Here is a 24278-nt window from a genome sequence, read left to right as displayed (position 1 = left end):
CTTTGCTTCTGCTCAATGACACTTAAGTTTCTATCTAAGACAAGTTAGGATAAGTCCTGGGACTGAGCACCAGCACGATGTTCATTTGAGCGTCTTTAACAATGGAAGCGATGTTCTCTTGTGCGTGCATGCAGATAGCACCTACTTACAGAGTCCTTCCCAAGTCAGTGTCCACACCGCAGCTAGCTGGTAGGGCAGCAAGGGCTGCACGTTAGAGCTCGCCCGCGCGCAGGACCCTTTCCTGTCTCAGGCGCTGCCCAGCCACTCAGGCTTTCCTGGGCATCCAATATTTGGGAGCATCCAGTGTGTCCTCATGCCACCGTTGCTGTGTGTCCAGCTGCTGCCAGCCTTCCTGTTGCTGATCCTCTCGCCATGGGATCTTGTGACACAGACTAACCTGACAATCACCCTGTTGCCTCTTCAGGTGCTGCCACAATAACCAGGCTTCACCAACACCCAGCATGCTGCCACCATCGCTCTATCAGGCATTCTTGATTAAAAGGAGCTGTGAGTAGGGCGGTAAGATGTATTCAACTTCAGGCTGATTGTCTTCGTCTTTATTTGCTATTATCTCTGTGATGGCTGCAGGCCTTAGGTCTCCTTGACCTACAGCCAGCTTGTCAGGCTTGCAAAACTGATCACTGCTTTCCCTCTAAGTAACCTAAAGCATGAATCACTAGATTTCTTCCCTGTTTACTGTATTTTTGTAATCTCTTCTCTAAGGCATCACTATTCTTCTGTCATTTCGTGATTACTGCATCATCTTTCCAGCTGTGGGGAGCTTCTCTGGTTCCTTTCCAATAAAGTCTTTACTGTCTTCCAGCCTATACGGTGATCTTACTCTTTGTAGAGCATTTACTCTGAAGGCCTTACATTCATATTCCATTTCACAAGTCTTATCTGTTCTGAGCCTGGCAGTGACCCCTAACTAGCAGGACCAAGATGATAACCCCCCCCCCCCTTACAGATGAATGGAGGCCACTTGGCTAGTTATGGACACGGTTTGGTCAAGGGCCGGGGCCTCTACTTCTAGCTCCAGGGTCTTACATTCACATCTTATTTAAAAAAAAACAACAAAAAAACTCAAACTAAACAGTGGTCTGAGTACTGGGAAGGTGTGTGCTTTGGGTTGTCTGCATATCTTTGAAAATATCCTTTTCCATATGCAGGTAATTTTTCTCTTTACAAATGTAATCTCTCACCTGTTTTCAAAACCTCAATGACCACTTGCACAGCGTCAGTGCAGCGGGCTGGTTAGGAGGCATCCTCGGTGTTTAAGCATCTGTTGTGCTCCCGGTACTGTGCTGGCACACTTAGGCCAGAGACATGTCTAAAGACACCTGTTCTTCGATGTCAGGGGAGGGCATTCTGGGTGGTCTCTTTCATCAGGCTGCACATAGTGTGGAAAATAAAAAAGGGATCGAGGAAAACACATATCCTCTGTCATATTTCATGTAACCCTAAACTTTCAGTCCCTTGTTTCTCTCAACCAGAACGCGGTCACGGGAATTAAGCACAGACAGGCCTGGGAACTGAGCTGACCGCACCGTGAACGTTTTTCCTCTGACCTGTTCCACTCTCCACAAAACACCATCCTGAGTTTTATGAGATGAAGCCGAAACACGAATCAACCCCAGTGTGGCTGCTAGTGTCCGAAGAGACTGCCTAGCTAGACCACAACAGGGCAAGAAGAGAAGCTGAGGTAGTGAGGTTTGTTCTTTGACCTTAGATACGGGTCTGTCTTATTCCTCAGCGTTGGCACTGTTGGCATGTTGGACAAGATGATTCTTTGCTGGCTGGGTAAAGGTGCCTGTTGTGACCATGGAGGAATGTGTAGCAGTTTCCTGGCTTCTACCTACTAGATGGCAGTAGCACCCCTTTCTGGTTGTGCCATATAGACCCAAGATGGGTGGGGAGAGTGGATAGATGTACAAAACACAAGAGTAAAACCTATACTAAAGAGGGGTCATCTAAATGTATAGAATTGGATAATAATAAAAGTGACATCAAAACTCATGGGGTGTGGCCCCGGCTGGTGTGGCTCAGTTGTTTGAGAGTCACCCAGTGCACTGAGAGGTCACTGGTTCGATTCCTGGTCAGGGCACATGCCCAGGTTGCAGGCTCGGTCCCCAGTAGGGGGCATGCAGGAGGCAGCTGATCGATGCTTCTCTCCCATCGATGTTTCTCTCTCTCCCTCTCCCTCCCTCTCTCTCTAAAATCAATAAAAACATATTTTTTTTAAAACTCATGGGATGCAACAAAAGCAATATTTTGAGGATGATTTATATGTTTAAATACTTATGTAAGAAGAGAAGAAAACCTCCAAAGTACTGAGTTAAATGCCCCATCTTAAGAAATTAAGAGAAAAGCAATAACATTGTTCCCAAACTACACAGAAAACACTTTAAAAATAATAATAATAATAAGAGTAGAAATTAATAAAACCGAAGGTAAAGAAAAAATAGTGAATTCAACAAAGTCAAAAGTTTGACCTTTTAAAAAGTGAATAAAACAGATAAAACTTTGAGAAGCCTGATCAGCTAAAATGATACCAGGCGATGTTCAATAATATTCTGAAAGAAAATTCGGGCATAGGAAATGAACAAAACAGATTTTTAAATTATTTTTCATGAGTTCCTGGGCTCACTGAGCTCAGTTCTTTTGTCCCACACGGTACTGACTAGGAAAAAATATTCACAATACACACAGAGGCAAAGGATTGGTCTCAAGAACATAAATAACTCCCACAAACCAGTAACCATGGGCAACTCACTCAAAAATTGGATAAAAGATATGGCTAGAAATTTTGTTAGAGGAAACATATAGTAGCCAACAAACGCGATAAAAAAAAAAACAAAACCTCAAAATCATAAGTAATTGAGAAAAATACAAATCGAAACCTCGACAAGATTCCAACTTACACCACCATACTGAAAACAGTTTAAAAGTCTGACAATATCAAGAATTGAGAGAGGCTGTGAATCTGCTGAAGCTCTTGCACGTTGGGGGGGTGGAGGGGTGGAGGGAGGTATAAATTCGTGCAGCCACTTTAGGAAGCAAATTGGCATTTTCTTCTAAAGGACAGACCTGTCAACAAAATGTGCCATAATGTCACTCCCAGCTCTGTTGACAGCCAAACATTCTGTGAATCGCCTTGTTAAATCGTGAGGCTCCTTAGTGGAGTGGGGCCTCCTTCACTTCGGTTTGGTTCGTCCTTTCCTGTGATCAGTGTGCCGGCTGCTGCTCTGCTTCGTCTCTCTCAACATAAAATCCTGGCCCCAGCCTTGGAAAGGCGGTCACCCCTTCCTGTCCCCTCTAAGAATCTTAAACAGCAAATTCTTAGGACTGTTCTCTTAAGTCTCTGCCAGTATCTTAAAATTTGTGATAACCAGTCAGGGAAATGCTGCGGCCTACAGGGCAGGAGGGTAATTGCCATGTTTAGAGGGAAAGGAATGTGATTTCCTGGCTCCGGGCACTGAAGTAGAGGGCTGAGCCCATAGGGGAGGGGGGGGCTCAAAAATGCCATTCTGATTGGACAGCAGAGATGCTTCTGGTGGAGAAAAGGTCAGGGGGCCCAGGATGAGTGTCACCTGAGACGTGGAGAACAGCTTCCCCGGGATGGGCCGGACCACCCTGGGTGTCTGCATTTTTTATACTAGGCATTCAGCCACTCGGCAGGTTTTTATCAGGATGCCTGTCATGCCTGAGATTCTTTGAGGTCCCTGAGCACTCTGCCTTACCCCGTCATTACTTGATTGCTTACTGACATGTTATCATTCTCTGGAGTGCATAAGCCTCCAAATAGCTAATGCTTGAAAGAAAACATACACGCCATCAGGATGATAGGCATTCCCTTGGTGGGAGGGGTGGGGGGGGCGCTGCCTTCCAGAAGGATTCAGGGCAGAACTCACAGCCTTGATCATGACTCTGGAGCCGATTTTGTTTACACACCAGAGGTGAAGCCACCTCTTGGAGCAGACTCACGTTAGCCAAGCCCATAAAGCAAGGACACCTATTTATGAACTTCCAGCAGAATCAGCTGTAACAGGAATTCCTCAACTACAACACGAGCAAGGAATCAGCACTGGAAGTTAAAGGAACTAGATGTCAGGTGTCACTTGACACACTGAGTCCACAATAGTTGTCACCAATGGAGCTTGAAAACTCAGTCCTGCGACTAACCCTCCATCTCCCCCGAGCAGGGTCGGCGGCGGTGCTGCCAACCTTGGCTTCAGCGCTGGCCTGACTCTGAGTTTCCGTGGCACCAACACCCTCGCTTAAGTTTCATATGGTGTATCTTCAGTCAGATCTGAGTCAGGACCTCAGATATCCTTCTTTTTAAGGTGACTTTACATAATTCGGTTTCGGTCCTTTTTAGTGTAGATTCCGAATGTTGGATGGTGTCCCGCTGTCCTGCCCGCTTATCACGCATCCCCACTCATGCTACTGCATCCATCAGGAAATCTGTGTTGTGGTTCATTTCCATCATAACATCTTTTGGTTATTTATGATATTCCTAATTGTATTTTTGGATGACAGGATTTATTTACCTTTCTCTTCTCTTCTAAAAAAAGTCCTCAGTGATGTGCAGTTATCAGAAAATTGCATTGACTTGTTTTTGTGTGTCTTTGCTCACACCCACATACTCCTTCCCTCCCTCCCAGGAGCAACACATTTGTTATGATTTGGGTCGAGCATGGGAGTCCACCTCTGGATTAGGCACTCGGGTGCAAGGTAATACTGTTAAGGAAAGAGCAGGGGTTCATTTCGGGCAGTCGGCCTTGGCCTGCGTTTCATCCACGCCTTTCACTTTCCCTTTAGTGCCTCGGAATCTCCAGTCCTTAATCCGAGCTGCCCAGGAAGGCTCCCCTGCCCTTGGCTTCAGCCAGACTCACAAATGAAACCCACAGTGGGTCACTCTCACCGTTTTCCTCCAGCTGCCCCATGGCCAGAATTTGTGGGAGGATCTGAAAGTGTAGCGACAGTGTGTCCATTCGCAAATAGGAATGGAAACTGGGCCCAGGAGGCCAGGCCCTGCCCCTGTCAGGACAGGCACAGCAGTCCCTTCCCAATCCCCTCCCTTCCTGACCCCGTGAAAATCTCCATTAGAGGCCTTTTCTTAGAGGGGTTGAATCCTACGCTGATTCTCCCCAAGGCTTCTCCTGCCAGGAACCTTGATTGACCCCAGAAGGGACCACTGTCAGACACCCTGCATGCCCCAAACACAAAGCAAATAAGCCTGAATTATACAGGTAGTGTAAAGCTCACAAGGAAAGCATGCGTACCTCGCCTCTCCCTCGCTGCCCCTGTGTTCGGGGTTCACAGCCTGTCCCTGGCCAGAAAGCCTTCGGACCCTCTTTCTGAACAAAAGCATTCCTTATCCAAGATAAGGGCGTGATAAAAACCGAGCTCTTGAGCATATTTTGATTCTTGCTTGAAACAAAGATCAAGATGAAAAGGACGCATTTCATGAATCTTCAGCCTCTTAAGGTTGATTCCTAGCCAAGTTCACCCCAAGTGTTCTCCTTTAAGTGTCTAAAGGTAATAAATATAGCAAACTGGAAATATACCAAAAACACAGCTAAGACCAAAAAAATCTCCTGCAACAGTCTTTTCCCCACACAAATAGGTGATTATAAGAAGAAATGTGATTTAATTTCAGATCCATTGGTAAAATTATAATTATGACAGAAGAAAGGAGGACTCCTCGATATTACTTATGCATGCAAAGGATAATATTTGAATTGTGTAGAAAAAATTGCAAAGAGGGATTAATGGCCCAAAATGGATGTAAACGGTATAGGAGAAAATTTAGTTTCTCTAATAAGTTTTACTTTCCTGTCCTTAGACAAATTACTTCTCAAATACTGAAACATCTTTCAAGTGAGAACAGTGAACCCCTATTTGAAAAATCTTGAGGAATCTGAAACATAAAGCAGCTAAATGGGTGTCAGCATCAGAGATAATTTCCATACAATCTGAGCCCACTGAAATCTCAGGAAGTAATGAGCAACCCAGCATTTGCACTATATGTACCAGAATTTGAATTACAAGAGCTGTTTTGGCTTGCTGACCCTTGAAATAACTTATAATGTCTGTGAAGACTTTGAACAATCTCTCAGCTATTGCACAATGACTGAACATTTATAAAGACAAATAGATTTAACAAACACCTAGATTCTCTAAGTAAATGTATGTCACTCTCTGCTGTGCGCGTTACGTCCCAGAGCACTTAGGAATAAATGTTAAAGAATTTGCCATGACTTGGTCTAAGTGGTCCCATGTTCTTTTTCTAGAGGTTCACAAAGGGTCTTTTGAACAGTCCATTCTAGAATCTTTTCCTGAGATGAGGTCAAACTTAAAGGTGTATGATTTGCAGAAACTTAAACGTGGAGTGGCATTTGCTTGTCTGAACACATTCGGCATCTCCGGGCTCTAAGATTCCTCGCTGTCGACGTGTCAATTTCTAACCCCCAGAAACAGTGAGAAAACAAATGTTTGTTGTTTTTAGCCACTAAGCTTTGGGGTCATTTGTTATGCGGCAATAGATAGCTAATATAATGAAACAGATCCATGTAGCAAAGTGCAATTTAAAATTATATTCTTAATTCTTAACAATCAATAACTCATTATATTAATTACAAAGCTTGACTAATTATTATTACTATAAATCTTAATTCTTAATAAAAATTTTCTTAAAGCAATAATAAAGGAAAAAAGTAAATTTTGTAATTTTACATTATATATAAATTCTTAAATTTCCAAACCCTAATACTACTTTGAATACTTTATAAATAGTACGTACTCATTGTTTGTGTTTTTATCTAATGGAACAGTATATCTGAGAAGGGAGGAAGATAAATGGCACTGGATAGGGTACCAAAGGGACTTCAACTTCATCAATATGTCTTATTTCAATGACCTTCCTAAAGACCCAAAGCAGGTATAAGAAAATGTCAATTCTGGGTGGTGGGGTTTGTCGTATTTTTCTCAAAACTTTCCTGTATTTTTAAAATTGCTCCCTACCCAGGACATAAGTGTAAGTGAAGACTTAGTTATGAGCATGTACAGGCTCAGCGGAATAGTTTTTATAATGGGAGGCTCAGATGTTTCATGGACAAGTTCTAGCAAACCTAAAAGGAGCTCATAAAAGCTCTGCTATTAGACTGTTGCCAAACATAGGAAAGATGCAGGCTTCCCAGCACACCTCTCACACCTGACATGTTTAAAACGTGCAGCTTGCGTGTTGGCGGATGGCCAGTGGGCAACATTTGCCAATACAACAGGGCAATCCACAACTGGGAAATGAAAAGAAAAAGGCTTAGATGGGTCGAAAAGCTAGTGCAAAGTATCCCGAGAATTCTCATATTAAGAAGCAAATTATTTAAGGAGATGTAACTCCTCCACCTTGCAGTGTAAGGAGCAGTGTTGAAAATTCTATTCAGGACTGAGGTGAGATGCTTCCCACTCCCCGGAGCCTCATCCTTCCTCTGGCATTTCTGAAATCTCCCTGGAAGATGTGGGAGTGAAAATTTAAATAGGGTGTGCATTGAAGTGTCATTTCTGGAAGACATTCCATCCATGGTCATTCTCTTGAGATACCAAGGTCCCTCTCTCCCTTTCTTCCTCTTTTTAACTTTCTTTTTGGGCTTCAGGCTTCAGTTGCAAATAACTGAGTCCATTGTATCCCTTGAGTGGCATGTTATCATTTTTGGTCCTTGCAAGGTCCCTCTCTCATTTATATTTTTCTTTATGTACTTATAAATTAATTAATTCCTGTTCTCCTGCACCACTCTCTTCCAATATTTTATCCTGTTTAATGCACATTCTTCAGCAAATAGCCTTCAGATTTCATCTTCATCATTGGCTCTCCCAGCTCTCCAGCTGGCAGGCCCACGTTGCAGATCACAGATTGGACTTGCCAGTCTCCATAATCACGTGATCCTTTTAGATAGATAGATGATAGATAGATAGATAGATAGATAGATAGATAAGTAAATCAATAAAATATTTAAAACATATACATTATTTTCCCTCTGGAGAACCAGACTAATACAATGCCCATGGAAGGAATCGCCCCTTAGTGTCTCCTGCTCTCCTAGTGGTCGACCCCAGACTTCCTTTAAAATCCAGTAATCACAGAAATGGCACAGTGCAGCTCCCCCTATGGGCCTGTGTGAGAATGTTTTGGGCCTCGGACCTACATCACTTTGCAGACTCAGTGCCCTTGATTAATGAGGAGGCCAGAGCCCCTTGAGGAAGGGCTCTGCACTGGTGCTACAAGTGCACATTGCACCTCTTCAACTAAGCTTTCCCCCAAAGAAACCAACCCAACCATTTTAAAAAGGCTTAGATTCAATAGTTACACATGAGAAATATGCAACTTGGTCAGAAGTTCCCTGAGACTAATCGTTTTTGAAACTGCCTCTTAAACTGTCAAAAACATATCAAACAATTGCCGAAAGTAAAGAGTTTTTTATTTTATTTAAATTGGCCATTAGGTGAATTGATCCTTTGAACCAGTTTTAAGTGAATAACCCTTAGCTGTTTTCAATGGCTGAAACCTCATGTTTATTTTAATCTGTGGCTTCCCTGGACCATTTCTGTCTTTGGTTTCTCAATTCTGTTGACTATGGGGAAACTGAGGCCACTCAACTCAGAAGAGCTCTTGGTGGTATAAAGGTAGGAAGCCAGGGAATCGTTGTCTTTACGCCCGTCCAGCTCGAGCAGCTGCGGTCCTAGTCACCAGCTGCCCAAGCAGACCAAATGCAGACCACTGACTCGGAGGCCCGAGGCCATCGTGGTCACAGGTGCCCGGAAGGAAATCTAGGAAGCGGTGTATTGAAGGGAAAGAAAGCTGTCCGAGAGTCCTCTTCATTATGCTAACCAGTCCCATTTCAATTAGCAGCTGGCAGCAAAGGAGTCTTTTTAAAGGCTGGGCTGCATCAAAAGAAAAACCGGAAAGAAGGATTGCTGAAGTGAAATGAACTGACATCAGGAAATGCAAGCTGCAGAGCGGACCGTGCTCCTGAAAGCTTCTCCTTGGCTAAGAAGGATCTCTCAGCGCTGGACAAGTTCCCTCACCAGTCCCTGGAGAGAATGAGGCTGGACTGGGAGTAACAGCACGCAGGCAGCATCTGTGCTTGGCCGGAAGCAGGCACCACGGGATGGCTAGACACCTGCAGACGGCCGCAGACCTCAGAGGAGGTACAAAGAGTGTCCCATCAACCCAGGGTTGCCCTACAGGGTTGGCAGGAAGTCGGCAAGCAGGGGCTGGCTCTGCAGAGATGCGAAGGAGCTGGTCAGAAGCAGTTGGAGTCACCACTGGACGATTTGCCTAAACCTGTCACACAGCAGGCTGTTTGGAAGGAAGGGGATTTGCAGCCACTTTGGTTGCAGGAAGTGGGTCTTCCACAAGTTGGTTGGCCAGAAAGCATGGTGCCCCAGGAAGCTGGTTTGCAAGAGTTCTTTACAAAACAAGGGGGCTGGCAAGTAGCCACTGGCTGACAGATGAAGGGTATGGAAGGAGCTGCCTGGCAGTGCAGTGGCTGGCAAGGGGAGGTCACACAGCAAGTAGGATTGCAAGAATTGAACACACAGGTCGATGGCTGGCAGGGGATAGGCATGCAGGGAACTGATTGGCAAGTCTTGAAAACATAGCAGATGGGCTGGTAAGTTGCTTTCCAGGGCCGATCTTCACCACGAACGGGGTGACATGAACCTGCTTGGCAACAAGTTGGCTGGCATGGCCTAGCTGCATAACTGATTGGTGGGCAAGATGTTTCAGGACAGGAAGTCACCTCAGAGCAAGACGGCTGGCAGGACCTAGTGTCACAGGAGACTGGTTGGCGACAAGCTGCCTGGTGCGATCTGGACATGAAGACAGCTTCCTGGCAGGAGCTCTGTTGACTGGGGCTGGCTTCCCAGCACTTTTCCTGACCACCGGTGGATTCCAAGCAGGAGGGCTGGCAGGAGCTAACCAGGCAAGGAGACTGACCCATGCTGGGTTCACAGCAGGCTGTGCAGGAGCAAATGGGCTGGCAAGCAAAACCCACACAAGAAGTTGCTGGAAGGCAGGTAGGTTGGCAAGGAGCCGGTTCACAGCCACCTGGGACACCGCTGGATGGCTGACAGTTTCCTTGGCATGTGACCAGTTGCCATGTTCTGCTCCAGCAGGAACTAGGCAAAAGGATACCATTCTGGAAGTGGTCACCCTTTGGGTACATGGAGATGGTGGGCACAGCTGGAATGGCCGTGGCGTTTCCAGGACAACAGTTGTCCGCCATGGTGCTGATTTGGCTGGGGAGTTACAAACTCAGCCTAGCTGAGTTTGAAAGACATCGGATGCACAGGGGCCTTTATAGTCCTTCACTCAGGGTGTTGGCTCGACATAGAGCATCTTTCCTTGTTGTTGTTTCTACTGGTTTGCAGACAAACATCTGATTAGCAGGCTTCAGGAGCCTGGGAGATGTTGTCCCTGCTTTTAAAACTTGTCTGTTGAGTGGGGAGTTTTCTTTGCTAAGTTTGGATTCCTTGACACTGCTCCTGCTCTGGGATGAGCTGTCGCTTTTACAGGTTGTTCCGCAGCCTCCCTGAAGCAGACGTTTCCCGGCACTAACCGCTCATCAGGAGGCCGTGGCCCAGCCAAGCAGCATCTCTTCCACCAGGAATGCAGCCCTGCACCATCCAACCAGGAAACGGGGCCCTGACCCAGTTCAGGGAGGGTGATGTCAGAAGTGGCGAACCGAAACTCAGGGGGTGCATCCCAAGGACATTCTTTCTAGAACCTTCCCGTCTAGTTTTCCTGAAACTCAACTTGGCTAGTACCAATTATGATAGTAACGGCTTCCATTTATCACGTACTTACTCTGTACCAAGTCCTCAGCTGCATTTTTCAGGAAATCTTTGCAGTGACCTCAGTTAGTAGGTGTAATTGTCACCACCATGCTGGGGGTGGCAAAACTAATTCAGAATTTAAATCACATTTCCAAAATAAAGGGTAGTAATAAAGGGTAGAAATAAGATTTACCCCTAGGTTGGGCTGACCCCAAAACCTCTGGCATTAACCACCTATTACATCTCCAGACTTTGGAGGGGGCGAGGGGCAGACTCTTAACAGTGATTGAAGGCCACTCACAGTCAGGTGGCCTAGGCCCCAAGCTAGGGGTCATGTGCCCACTCTGGTGACTATAATCATCAGCTAGATCAAACTGGTGTGAGTACCTACCTCTGCTTATCAGTATACCCAAAGACAATCTTTTAATTTGGAAATTTAAAACTGCCAAATGTTTCATCAAGAAAAGTTAATTAAACTCACACTATGAAGTCAAAGAATATGAGTTCTATAAATATAAAAACGCAACCACCAGAAGTGACATGAGGACATCGCTGCAAAGTCATGTTAGTGTCCCACCTCTTCCAAGAGGGATTTGCAAGGCGCTTTTCTGATTCTTCCTCTTCCTCTGGGCTGGTCCCAGCTCTGCCTCGCCTGCCAACTCCAGCGTCCCACACTGGTCCGCGTCCTGACCTAGTTCACAGTGGAGATACCCGTTGGCATGGAAAGACCACGGCTTTGGAGGCAGACAGGATGGCTCTCAACTTCCAGATCTGCTGCAAACTCGCTCCTCTTAGCTCATGGCCCCATGTTCAAAGTACCAAGAGCTCATCAGCTGCATTGCTGTTACTTAGGTTACTTTGGTCCTTACTGACTGCCTCACAATAATGGAAAGTGCTGGAAATCCTGGAAGATACTTTTCAAAGAACCAGCTACAAAATGCCATCGCCTTATACCCCACTCCAGCCTTGTACCCCCTCCCATCCTCATTTGGAAAAGAGAAGTTTTTCTGATTGAATGATGCCTGGAGAACTCTCCCCCCCATGTGGTTAAAATGCCTTTCCTCTGCCATTCCTTCTTCTGTCACAGCATCAATCACTTCTTTTGCCCTTATCTCATCGCCATTCATTTCCATATCTTGAAAGCTACAAGGGTCCCTGAAGGATGTTTTAATCCTGAATGTCCACATCCCAGAGCTCTCATCTACCAAGAGGAAATACTTTTGGTCTTAACCAAGAAAGTCAATCAAAATGGAATTTAAATATATTTGAGAAACCATGTCAACTTCCATCTGAAAAAGATGCCAATATCCTGTACCCATATGTACTGCTCTTACTGTTTAAAAAAAATCCATTTTACATCCATTTTTCTCTGATTCTTCTCTTGCCTCCTTTCCTCTTAAAGAAACCTTTCGAGAGGTTGGTAAAGGGTACAAATTTATAGGATAAGTTCTCAAGGTCTAATGGCTATACCATGGTGACTATAGTTGATAACCCTGTATTGTATAATCAAAATTTGTTAAGAGAACTTAAATGTTCTCATCAAAAATGATAAATACGTGAGGTGATGGATATGTTAATTAATTAGATGGGAGAAATCCTTTCCCTATATATGTATATCAAATCATCATACTGTATACTTTCAACAGCTTACAACTTTATTTGTCAATTATACCTCAATGAAGCTGAAAAAAAGAAACTTCTCAATAAAGACAACTTTCATTTTGCTGTGGTTCAGGGCACTCAGGACATTGAGTGTATCACCAAGGGCTGTTGTGATCACATCAAGAAATATGACAATACATACAAAACACAGGCTTTGGACAGACTGGGTTTTAGTCATTTGTATGTTACCAGCTGTGACTATCCTGAATTTTGTGTTTATTATCCTCTTGTGGATATAGATATGAAATGTATCTTATATATGTAATATAATGTATATGTTTGTATATATGTATACATGCATGTGTATTTATACATGTAAATGCACATATGTGTGTGTTGTTTTTAAACTTTAGGTACATGTGTGCTCTCTGAGGCTTGTTTATATCCACATTTCATTGGTGAAATGTTGGATGTAGCCATTCACTTATGTTACATGTAGCCATTGTCCAGTCATTTTCCCCTGCAGCATGATAATCTGTTGCATGACTATACCACTGTTTTCTTGTCTCTGTTGATAGGTGCTTAAATTGTCTGTCCTTTGTATTCTATAAAATAGGAGAGAAGAAATCTCCTCACAGAATAACTCTGATTTATATGAAACACTGAGTCCGTGCTTGGCACAGATATTTAAAATCTAGCCAACTCCTCTCTTGACTCTGAAAGGAGACAGTGATAAATTCCAATAGCCTAATGAGACAGCAACTCCAATACCAGTGGCAGGATAAGTTTTACTTTTGACTTTCTCCCTCTGCCATTGTCTAACCCAGTGGTTCTCAAACAGGGGTAATTTTTGCTCACATGCTCCCCTCCAGGGGATGTTTGGCAATGTCTGGAGACATTTTGGTCATCACAATTTGGGGGCACTACTGGCATCTAATTGGTAAAGGTCAGGGATGCTGCTTAGCATTGTACAATGCATAGGAAAGCCCCACAACAAAGAATGATCCAGCCCAAAATGTCAGTAGTGCCAAAGTTGAGAGCCTTGGTCTACCCTCTCCTGTGCTTAGGATAGCCCAAGCTGCACCTTGAGGACAAGGAATAGCCCTTTGTTCTGTGTACTAAGTGTAAGGGGTGACTTTGAAGAGACTCTGTTTTTAGAGATGATAAGAGGCTATGTATGGAGTTTACACAAAGAATGTGTCTTATAGGACTAGGAGAACATAAGCAAAGCTCTTGCACAAGAAATTCAGGCTACATTTCTTATTGTAAGTATGACCTGCCACACACACTTGTTTTCATTCCACTGGGAATCCCAAAGCCACTGGCTTCCTCCCCAGTCTCCCTATATCTAAGAGCATATTCCTCCATGCAGTTGTCAACACCAAGGTCAGAGGGACATTCCAAACCACAATGCCGTTCACATCACTGCCCTGCATACAGCTCCTTGATGCCTTCAGTGTCAGCCCTGCACCAAATTCAAATGCCTCTGTCCAGCATACAAGGGCTGAAAAGGAAAGCTCACTGTCTGCTTATCTGGCCTCAGAGCTCACCCGTCCTCTTAACACATTTTGCCCAGGCCTCGCCTAGGGACCAGTGTACTCACATGCACATTCATTTGTATATGTTTCCTCTGCCTGGAAAACTCTTTCTTCCTGGTTTCTAATTGCTTAATTCCTGCTTGTGCTGAAAGACAAGGCTTCAGTATCACAGCCCCCAATAATCCTTCCCTGGTTCCCCCTTACACTCTGCTGAGTTCACAGTGCCTGTGCTCACCTCTATCCCAGGACTCAGCACAATGGAGTATAGCTAATTGGCTCTCTGTCCATCTGTTTCCCAACTAGAGTGAGCTCCCTCTGAGAGCAGGGACTGAGACTTTGTCTTCTCAATCCTAGAGCCTAACCTGGTCCCTGGCACCTAACAGCATCTAATAAAGCTTGTGGGATGGATGAAGGCATGAATGAAGCCATCTCAAAACTGACACAAGTCCGCTGATGAGATACAGCATTAACAAGAGAGCAGTGGAAACAGCGTGTCACTTCAACTCAGCCATGTTTATTGGACAGTGAAACATCTTATCTCATTGGAGAGGTCCCCAAAGGACATGAGCACACACAGCCAGGGAGCACATGCATGAGAACTGACAAACGTCTATGCCAGGAAAGAGACTTGAGGTGATGTGGCAAAGCTTGATGACAGCAGCAGACAGGAACCCAGAATGTCCTCTTCTCAGTGCTCAGAAGGCCTTCACTTGGACCATTAAGATACTGTCATTTCTGATGAGTTCTGTGGAGCATAAGCAGATAGCGAGTGATGCTGCAGAAAGAAAAAGATTCTAGCTAAGTCAGGATGTGCTCTGGGGAGGGCAGTCACGTGTTCTTTCTAGTCAGAGGTTTGCTTTGCAGGAATTGGTGGGCTGAGGTCACTTCAGCAGTTGGCAGGCTTGGTGGCAGCGGGCTGGCTGGCTGTGGCCTCGCGGGTGGTTGGGCTGGTGGATTTGATCTCAGTGGGCTGGCAGGGATTGGAATCTGAGATTTCCGTCTTGCAGGGAGTTGAGTCGGCACAATCCGGTTGGCTGGAAGTGGGCTTTTTGCAATCCCGTTTGCAGGAGTTAGCACAAGACAGGTAGGAGCTCACCGGGCGGTAGGAGATTGAAGTGAGATAGGCCGGGCGGCGCAGGATGGAGTAACAAGGGCGGTAGCAGGTGGGGCGGTAGGAGATGGACGTCACATAGGGCTGCCTGTAGGTGAGGGGTCCGGAGTAGATTGAGCGGTAAATTGGGCGGTAGGGAACCGAAGTCACGCAAGGCTGTTTGCAGGAGCTGGGTATGTAGAAAGACCGAGAGCAAGTTGGTTGGCAGGTAGCAGATGCCGAAGACCCCGGGCGGCAGGAGGGGGGTGGGCAGGAAACAGGCTCACAGCAGATGGACTGACAGCGCTTGACTATGTAGCAGGTAGGTTGGCATGGACGGGGCACACAGACACTTGGTGAGCAGGGGCTGGGCTCAGAGCAGATGGGTTGGCAGATGCTGGAGACACAACAAGAGGGCTGTTGGCAAGTGCTAGAGACGCAAGGTGGTTCACAAGGGCTCGGAACACAGCAGACAGGGCGAAGGCAGACAGGCTCACAGACCAGAGCCACACAAGGAGATGGCTGGCAGATGCTGGGCCCCGAGCAAGATGGCTCACAAGGACTGGGGTCACAGCAAACAGCCTGGCAGCTACTGCCCACAGAGCACATGGAGGGACAGCAGCTGGGTGTGGGGCACACTGGCTGACAGCAAGCAGGCTCACAGACCACTGGTTGGCAGGAACTAGGCACAGTGCAGACAGCTGGGCAGCAGCTGGGCTCACAAATGACTGGTTGGCAGCAGCTGGGCTTGCAGATAATGGGCTGGCAGGAGGTGGGCACACAGAGGACTGATTGGCAGGAAGCAGCCTCGCAGCACACAGATGGGCAGCAGCTGCTCCCAGAGCAAGAAGGCTCACATATGGTGGCCTCGCAGCACACAGGTTGGCAGCAGCTGCTCATGGAACAGGAGGGCTCACACGTGGTGGCCTCGCAGCACACAGGTTGGCAGCAGCTGCTCATGGAACAGGAGGGCTCACACGTGGTGGCCTCGCAGCACACAGGTTGGCAGCAGCTGCTCACGGAACAGGAGGGCTCACACGTGGTGGCCTCGCAGCACACAGGTTGGCAGCAGCTGCTCACGGAACAGGAGGGCTCACACGTGGTGGCCTCACAGCACACAGATGGGCAGCAGCTGCTCACGGAACAGGAAGGCTCAGAAGCGGTGGCCTCGCAGCACACAGGTTGGGTGCAGCTGATCACTGGACAGGAGGGCTGACAGCATTGTGGGCCACAGCTGGATGATCCGCAGTCATCTTGACAAGTCACCAGTTGCCACCTCTGACTCTGGCAGGAACTAGGTAAGCAGATGGGTCCTCTGCAGCTCACCTCAGTGGAGCAGAGAGAGATGGCTGGCACGGAGGGGCATTTCCTAGAACAGCAGTTTCCAGGCATGACGGAGGCGCCTCTGCTCCCTTGTGAGTGCTTTGAGGTTGCTGCCTGACTTGGGCAGCTCTCTCGGGGCCCTCACTTTTATACCCCTTCACGGCATATGCTGTGTTGAGCTCCTGCGTCTTTTCCTCATTGATGTTTGGGCCACTTTTCAGAGGAACATCTTATTATGCCAAGGTTTGTTGACCTGAGGTTGTTTATCTACCTATAAAGAAGCTGTTTGTTTATTGACTTGCTAAATTTGGAACCCTTGGACTTACAAGTCATCTTGGAATAAGCATCATGGCCTCCAAGCTGAACGATCTTTATTTCTGAGCATCATGAACAGGGGAAGAAGAAAGGAACTTATGATTTATCCACCTTCTGGTCCTCTGTACCAGGCCCTGGGCTGGGCACGGGGGTGCCCATGCAGAAGACCTACTCACTCATTCTCATGAATACCGCTCCCTGGTGGGCAGGCAAGCTTGCAGGCAAGCTCGTTGCAGCGCCGTGAGAAACTTAACAGACATACAGGAGCAGTGAGCGGGCCAGTGATGAGCTCTGTGGGAGAGGGGGTATCTGGACTGGATTTTAAATGACTGCGCTTTATAGCAATAATCTTATTTAAAACCATCAAGAATCCCATGACACAGGGAACCTTCATGCATTACAGATGAAGAAAAGGAAGGGGGATTGGAATCAAAAAGGTTGTCACTTGCTAAAGATCCCACATAGCTTGCCCCTCATCTGGAGCTGCTCCTCTTCCCCTTCCCCATCCTGCCTGGACAGACCTTTCTCAGGAGCCTTTGTCAAAGCCACACGTCACGGGCTTAGCCCATGGTGCTGTCCTTCGTCTGTTCTATGAGCAGCCCTGCCCCAGACCACTGGCTCTACCTGTCCCTGGAAGGTACCCGACCTAGCCACCCTGTTCCCTCTTTTCCCCACCTCAAGCATTCAGTAGATCTACAGAGTTCTTCTTGCATTTGGTGATTTTTTAAATTAAATTTATTGGAATAGCATTGGTTGATAACATAAATTTCAGATGTACAACCTTCTCATACGACATCTGTGTACTCTATTGAATTTGGTGATTTTAATAGCTCCTAAAACAAAGATACATCCAAGACCCAAAGGATAAAGAAGGAAGACGGGTTTTTTTACAAAGGCATTGTGAACAAAAGCAGAAAGCACAAATGCTTTCTCAAAGCATTGTGCCAATGCTATTGCTTGAGGTAGACATGAGGTGAGAAAGAAACCCTAGGTTTCCAAACACCAAGGCCTGATGCCCTGGCTCGCCGAGGCCACACCTTGCCTCCACCGTGTGTTTTCAACATTGACGCAAAAGGCAGCTTTGGAAACACTGACCCATTTTCCCATTCATTCACCATTCTTCTCTTCATTCATTCATTTATACGATCATTTGCTCAGTTTCCATTTTATCTGTCCATTCAGCCCAGCTGTCATTGGGTTCCATGTTATGATACAAAATGAATGAGCTGCAATCCCAGCCATAAGGGGCTAAAGTTTAGAAGAAAGTCAGATATGTCCACAAGCAATTATGGTCCAGTATACATGCAAGGGCTACAATACCTGGAGGCACAGGGTGCTAGGTGGGTACCCAGGAGGAACACCAAGGTGGTTTGGGGGACGTTAGGGAAGGCTTCTTAAGAGCATGATACATTTGGGGAGCAGCTGTTGGTTCCATAACCGGGCTGAAAAGTGCAAGGGGGCAGGAAAGGATCGCGATGGGTCTAGAGGGATGACTAGGCACTCGGTCATGAAAAGCCTGTGGACCACGGTGATAAGGTGGGTTTTATACTGACACCTGGGAATGTCAAGCAGGGGAGTCACTTGACCAGGTTTGCCCTTTGGGAAGGTCTCTCTGGCTTGTGGAGAAGGGATTGAAGGAGAAGGACAACTCTGGAAGTGAGCAGACCATTAGGGGTCTGGGGCAGTGACCCAAAAGCTTCATGGTGACAACATGAACCGGGTAGTGCCTTGGGGCTGGAGCCCTATGAGAAGATTTAAAGAGGCAGGGTCTACAGGACCCAGCAGCTGAAGGTGGAAGAGTAGGAATGGGGAGCGCCATCCTTTGATACATGGCTCTCAGGCCATAGAAGAAGAGAACTTTCAGAAAGCTTGGCAGAGGGTAAGGCAAGGAGAAGACCCCAAGACCCTGATCTCCACCTTTCCAGCTCTTCTCCTCTCCATTCACCTCCTTCTCAGCTAAACCAGCCATAAAACTCCAGATGCAGATGTCCCTCCTCCCCCCAAATCCCTCATAATCGCGCTCAGCTGAGGAACTTGCATAGCATCACCCATTATGCTAGACTGTCATCTCCTCGAAGGATCCCTCCCTGCTAAGTGGAATAAGCTGTTCTTTTAACTCTCAAGCCCATTTCCACTTGGGTTTTTTTGGGGGGTGGGATGGGGATTGTAGCTCTTGGCTCCCTTGACACTATATAGGAATCAGGAGGACAAGACTTTGGTTTATTTCCTGGTGTACACCCAGCACCCAGAGCAGTGTTTGATACATAGGCAGTTCACTATTGCTATTTGTTGAATGAGTGAAGGAGGACCTCCATGGACAACTAAGAAGGGCAATTCTCTGTCAGTAATTTAAAGAAATTACTACCTTCCACTCACCCCTCGTGAGGCCATGGTCATGAGCAATGAAAGGATCAGCCGCTCTTAATCACAGCTGATAAATGTAGGCCAGTTGACCCCTTGGCAACTTTGTCCCTTTGGCATGTTCCTGCTCTGACCGTGGCTTTGTCCTGGGGGTTAAAGAGCCAGTACTTAAGAGGCCAATTCCAGGCAGAGCAAAAAATGACCTAAATAGTAGCCTCTAAAACTGAACCAGGGCAGGGTCAAATCTCAAGTTCTCTCCCAAAGCAAGATACTGCCAATACTTCTGGGATTTTTAACACAATGAAAACACAAGGAGCTATCCCTAGACACTTGCCAGAATGGCTAAAAATAAAAGAGACTGACAATATCAAGTGTTAGCAAGGACGTGGGGCAACAAGAACTCCCAGACATACAAAATGGTACAGCCACTTTGCAAAACAGTGGGTAGTTTCTTATAACGTGAACCATTCACTTACCATTTACCCAGCAATCCAACACTACATATTTATCCAAAACAAGTGAAGTTGTGTCCACACAAAAATTTGTACGTGAATGTTCATAACAGCTTTATTCGTAATAGCCAAGAACTGTAGATAGCCCAAATGCCCATCAGTAAATGAATATTTTAATGTACTTTATTCATATAATGTAGTTTATTCACTCAGGAAAAGGAATGAACTATTGATAGCTACAACAAAATGAACTAATATTAAGAATGCTATTCAAGGGGAAAAGCTCACAATATATGATTTTGTTTATATGAACTTCTAGAAATGGTGAAATTTAGAGTGGCGTAAAGCAGATCAATGGTTGTCTGAGATTGGGGTCAGGTGGGGAGGATTGCCTGCAAAAGGGCATTGGGGAATTTGAGGAGTGATGGAAAGTTCTAGATCTTGAGTGCAGTAGTGGTTACTTGAATATATACATTTGACAAATCTCATCAAACTGTACACTAAAATGGGAGTAATTTATTATAAGTAAATTATATCTCAAAGTTAACATAAAAAATACTAAAAGCAGCATAATCCCAGTTTTATTTGTAAATATGCTTAGAGAGGAGTCTGGAAAGCTACATGTTAGTAATGAACCCTGAGTGGTGAGAATTTGAATGGCTATTTCTTCTTTATATTTTCCTGTATTTTTTCATATTTTAGGAATCACTGCTATGCTTATAATCAGAAGAATATTTTTGTTGAATAAAACATTGCTTTGTAGGAATAAAAATAAATAATGTACTCCCAGGGCAAGAGCAGAACTAGTTTTATTCCCCATATAGCAGCTCAAGCTCACATCCAGCAAGAGGTTGAATTTACTACCTTTTGAATTGTAACATTCCAGCCGAACCCACACACACCTGGGTAGGGTCCCACTTAGCAGATGGATGATCACCCCTCCCATCCCTGGGCCTCAAGCAGAAGAAATACAGCTGGTTCTAGGACCCAAAAGCCTAACCCAGAAAAGGGAGACTTGGCCAAAGCCTGAGGCCGGAGGAAGGACCTGGACTTCCCAGAACATCCTTAGAACCTGTGTGTTGTTAAATTTTTACTACAGGAATTCCTTCCATTCAGAACCAACCTTGTCTTACCAAGCCTTCTCCCCTGACTTTGCCAGAAAGCTCTGGCCAAACCTGAAGCCTCCAGCAGAACCATTCTAAGAGAAGCACAACGCAGGAGGAACCCATGCACCTCGCTCAAGGTTAAATTTGGCCAGCATCAGCATTTACCCGGGAGCTTCTAAAAATGCAGGTCCCAGGGCCTCCACTCTAGGGCTAATGGATAAAAGCTCTAGCAGCAAAGCCCAAGGATCTTTGCTTTTAAACCCCCCCCCCCCCCCCCCCAGTGAATCTTGTGTAGCACATGGAAGCTTCAGTCCCCACATATGGTTCTCAAACTTTAGTGCATAAGAATATCTGGGGTTCCTGTTAGAAACACCCATTTCCAGGCCACCCATGTATGGATGCTGGTTCTGCATGTCTCAAGGAGGGCTCTGGAGTTTCCATTTTAACTCCCCCTGGGGGGGTTCTGATACAGTTGATCCACTACCAGCATTTCAAATGCCCAGTCGTGGACACCAGAGTAAATTTTTCTGGCCCAGAGGGGGCGAAGGAAGAGGCGGCAGAACTAATGTGGTTATGCCAGCTTGCTCAAATTTATTAAGAAGTTAACAAAGAGGAATTTTTCCATCTCAAAACCAGCAGAAAGCTGAAGAGGAGAGTCAGTCCCAAAGACACCTTGAATAGGAGATGCCTTCTAGTGACCAGCCAGACATTTAACTTCATGAAAATCAAGCCATGGGGATTTCACCCTTTCAGCTCCGGGGAACCACTTTGGATGGGACCGTTTTAATTCTTCACCAGCATGTGGCTTCTGTTCTCGGGTCCTTGACACACAGGGCAGGTGTTGGAGCACTAGCCTCCTCTACAAATAACATGGAGGCAAGAACACTGTCTTGGAAGGTTGGAGACACTGTCTTGGAAGGCCTTGGAGACACTGTCTTGGAAGGTCTTGGAGACACTGTCTTGGAAGGTCTTGGAGACACTGTCTTGGAAGGCCTTGAAGACACTGTCTTGGAAGGTCGTTGAAGCACTAGCCTCCTCTACAAATAACACAGGAGGCAGGACAGTGTCTTGGAAAGTCTCCACCGGAGCAGATGGAGGCCTTCCCTGGGGCTGCCTCAGTGGAGAGGGCAGAGGCAGGTCTTCACTTCGTGTCGCAGACAGGCGTGGGCTGGCAGCAAACAGGGCCGCAGCACCCCGTGGAGCCGCAGCAGCTGGAGCCACAGCAGCCCCCGCAGCAGCCGCCTCCGCAGCCCCCGCCGCCTCCGCAGCCCCCGCCTCCCCCGCAGCCGGATCCGCAGCAGCCCCCGCAGCAGCCGCCTCCGCAGCCGCCGCCCCCGCAGCCGCCGCCCCCGCAGCCGCCGCCCCCGCAGCCGCAGCAGCCACAGCAGGACGCGCAGCAGCCGCAGCAGCCGGGCTGGCAGCAGCAGGTCTCGCAGCAGTCCTGCTCCTCCGTGCAGCAGGTGAAGCAGTCCCCTGGGCAGCACCCCATGATCCCTGCTGGTCAGGGCGCAGTTCAGGAGCGCAGCCGGAGTTCCCCAAGTCTGACGGTCACCAGCTGGACCGCAGCTTTTATATCCCCTCCTGGAGGGTGTGGGCACCAGGGCCAGGTGTAGTCTCTGTTGTTATTTATGCCAGTGTCCTAAGAACGTCTCATTAGCTGCCTGTTTATTTTCCAGCCCTGAGTACCTCAACTCATAAAAAGAGCCCCACTCCTCCCAACTGCTATTTGTCCAGAGGGTAAAAATACAGCTTGGGAAAGACCTGTCATCACGGTCAAACACGGGCCAGGCATCATTAGCCCAAGTTGGAGAGAGGAAGGAGCCCCAGGGACTCTGGCTCTGGCAGGGGCGCTCCTCTTCCTTGGCCCCCCTCTGGTGGCAAGTGGGCAGCCTGCCCTTTTGTGGCGGATGCTAATCCTGGAAGAAGGGGATGGGAAAAGCTGGATGCCCTGTGCCCTCTGCCACAGGCAGACGCTGCTGAGGAGGCCTGGCCGTGTGGCTCCTCCCAGCTGGAAACGGCATCTGCATCCCGGCCCCTGTGAGCAAGGCAAATATTTGTGCGTGTGTGTGTGTGTGTGTGTGTGGTATGTGGAGTGTGCCGCACTTTTGTTTGGGCTTGATCACTGACCATCAATCTTGGGTAATAACTGCCCTGGGGAATGGACAGAGACTCATCATAAAACTGCAGAAGGCGGGGGAGCCACGTTTCTCTGGGCTGCGCGATGAACTGAGCACTCACCCTTCTCTCCACATGGGCGGGAAGGGCAGTGGTCGGAGCCTGCAGCGCCCTGGCCCAGGCCTTTCCTTAATAGAAGGGGGGGCGGGGAGGCAGGGAGGGGATCATTGAACATCCAAAACACTGCATTAAAATGGGAAAGTTGTGCACTTTTTTAAAGACCACCTGGCAGAATGAGAGAGAAGCGTACAAAATACCTTAAGCATCATCCAGCGAACAAAACGCTGTTGGAAGACTGGAATCCACAGAGGACTCGGGTCCATATGTGAGTTCTGAGAGGGGTCAAATGTCCTGTCTCCATCCGGGCTTTGGGACCTTGTCACCTTCTTGGAATGATAATAGCAGCTCTGGAGCTTGTAGGCTCAGCCCTGCGACAGCAGCACCCAGAGTGGGAGGTGGGGATGGAGGGTGGCTGTGGGCGCAGAGATCTCGATCAAGGGGCACAGTCCCTCCTTTTCAGTTTCCTTTCCTTTTTCAGGTGAGCCTGGGGGTAAGGCAGCTTCTGGAAAGGGCCAGAAGTACTGAGCACCGGGAGGTGAGTGGAGTGGAGACAGGGAGAAGGGATGTGGTTGCTTGGATCTGGTGTGACACTCAGTGCCTCGCGGGAGGCGGAATGTTAGAACTGGGAGGAACCCCAACAGAGCATGTGGTCCAGGGTTTCTAAGCCAGATTTTACAGTCACAATTGCCTAGCGGGGGTGGGGGCTATTGAAAAATACAGATTTCAACCTGCACCCAGTTCTGTTAAATCAGTATGTGCTCGTGGAAGCTCAAGAAGCTATATATTTATAAATTTCCCAGATGACTCAGATTATCAAATAGGTTAGAAAACACTAATAAAAACTTAATGCCGCCATGACTGTCACCCACAAGCACTTTTTTATGCAAAAGATAAAATATCAGAGCCCAGACAGAACCATTCATGATAGACTTGACCACAAATGCTGCCTCCTGGTCCAGTGTCCCTCCCACCAGTGCCTTCCCACAAATGGACACCTCTGGGTAAGTGTGACACAGCGGTGGGCCCGGCAGACACACTCTTTCCGTTCTTTTTTAATAGCAGGCAGTGCATTCACGTGGTCAAGGCGCAGAAGGGACGCAGTGAGCAGGCTCCCTCCTCCTGTGTCCTGCCAGGCCCGCCTCGCACCCACCCTCCCTGTCCCCAGTATTCCTGACCCCCCTGTACCTGCACTTACTCCACTCCAACGTGGAACTGTGATGATAATCCCGTGGCACCAGTCTCACAGGGCTGCGGGGAAGGAAGGATGCCTTAGTGTATATGCGGATACGGCACTTAGGACAGTGATTGGCCACACGTTGTCTGATAAACAGATTATTTATATACAAAAAGATAGCTGTATAGATAATATATATGTATAGTTTATTACACAAATGGTAGCATAATATGCACACTGTTCTTA

At 47.1% G+C, this 24278-nt stretch overlaps 3 protein-coding genes and 1 long non-coding RNA gene across 5 annotated transcripts in view; 1 reads left to right on the top strand and 3 right to left on the bottom strand.

Annotated features, from left to right (window-relative positions):
• The window catches only part of LOC148091263 (uncharacterized), a 291917-nt gene extending 268532 nt beyond the window's left edge, over positions 1-23385 (top strand). The window contains exon 4 of the long non-coding RNA XR_015715867.1: positions 23337-23385. This is a non-coding gene — a long non-coding RNA (uncharacterized LOC148091263). The remainder of the gene's footprint in view (positions 1-23336) is intronic.
• Positions 9303-10286, bottom strand: KRTAP29-1 (keratin associated like protein 29-1). Its single transcript, XM_016215045.2, has one exon. The coding sequence runs from the start codon at positions 10284-10286 to the stop codon at positions 9303-9305; it is 984 nt and encodes a 327-aa protein (XP_016070531.2).
• KRTAP16-1 (keratin associated protein 16-1) lies at positions 14863-16458 on the bottom strand. Of its 2 annotated transcripts, none has more exons than XM_087826595.1 (2): positions 15934-16458; positions 14863-15873 (listed from the first exon to the last, which is right to left on the bottom strand). In XM_087826595.1, exons 1-2 carry the CDS (start codon positions 16456-16458, stop codon positions 14863-14865), a joined length of 1536 nt encoding a protein of 511 aa, XP_087682721.1. The 2 variants fall into 2 exon arrangements, with proteins under 2 accessions (XP_087682721.1, XP_087682720.1); XM_087826594.1 differs by having other exon boundaries at positions 14863-16173; positions 16234-16458.
• KRTAP17-1 (keratin associated protein 17-1) lies at positions 21674-22112 on the bottom strand. Its single transcript, XM_087826593.1, has one exon. The coding sequence runs from the start codon at positions 22110-22112 to the stop codon at positions 21765-21767; it is 348 nt and encodes a 115-aa protein (XP_087682719.1). The 3' UTR covers positions 21674-21764.
• Positions 23386-24278: the final 893 nt, after the last annotated feature.

The sequence above is a fragment of the Miniopterus natalensis genome, chromosome 17 (assembly GCF_054644295.1).
Source record: "Miniopterus natalensis isolate mMinNat1 chromosome 17, mMinNat1.hap1, whole genome shotgun sequence".
Classification (NCBI taxonomy): Eukaryota; Metazoa; Chordata; class Mammalia; order Chiroptera; family Miniopteridae; genus Miniopterus; species Miniopterus natalensis.
The sequence above is the reverse complement of the archived record's forward strand: the minus strand, read 5'-3'. Positions and strand labels throughout refer to the sequence as shown.

Excerpts from the sequence above, each read along its gene's own strand:
- KRTAP17-1 (XM_087826593.1), bottom strand. The coding sequence starts at position 22,112 with ATGGGGTGCTGCCCAGGGGACTGCTTCACCTGCTGCACGGAGGAGCAG.
- KRTAP16-1 (XM_087826595.1), bottom strand. The coding sequence starts at position 16,458 with ATGCCTGGAAACTGCTGTTCTAGGAAATGCCCCTCCGTGCCAGCCATC. Across the intron at positions 15,874-15,933 it reads GCCAACCTGTGTGCTGCGAG|GCTGCTTCCTGCCAATCAGT; the intron begins GCCACCATATGT and ends GTGTGCTGCGAG.
- KRTAP29-1 (XM_016215045.2), bottom strand. The coding sequence starts at position 10,286 with ATGGCGGACAACTGTTGTCCTGGAAACGCCACGGCCATTCCAGCTGTG.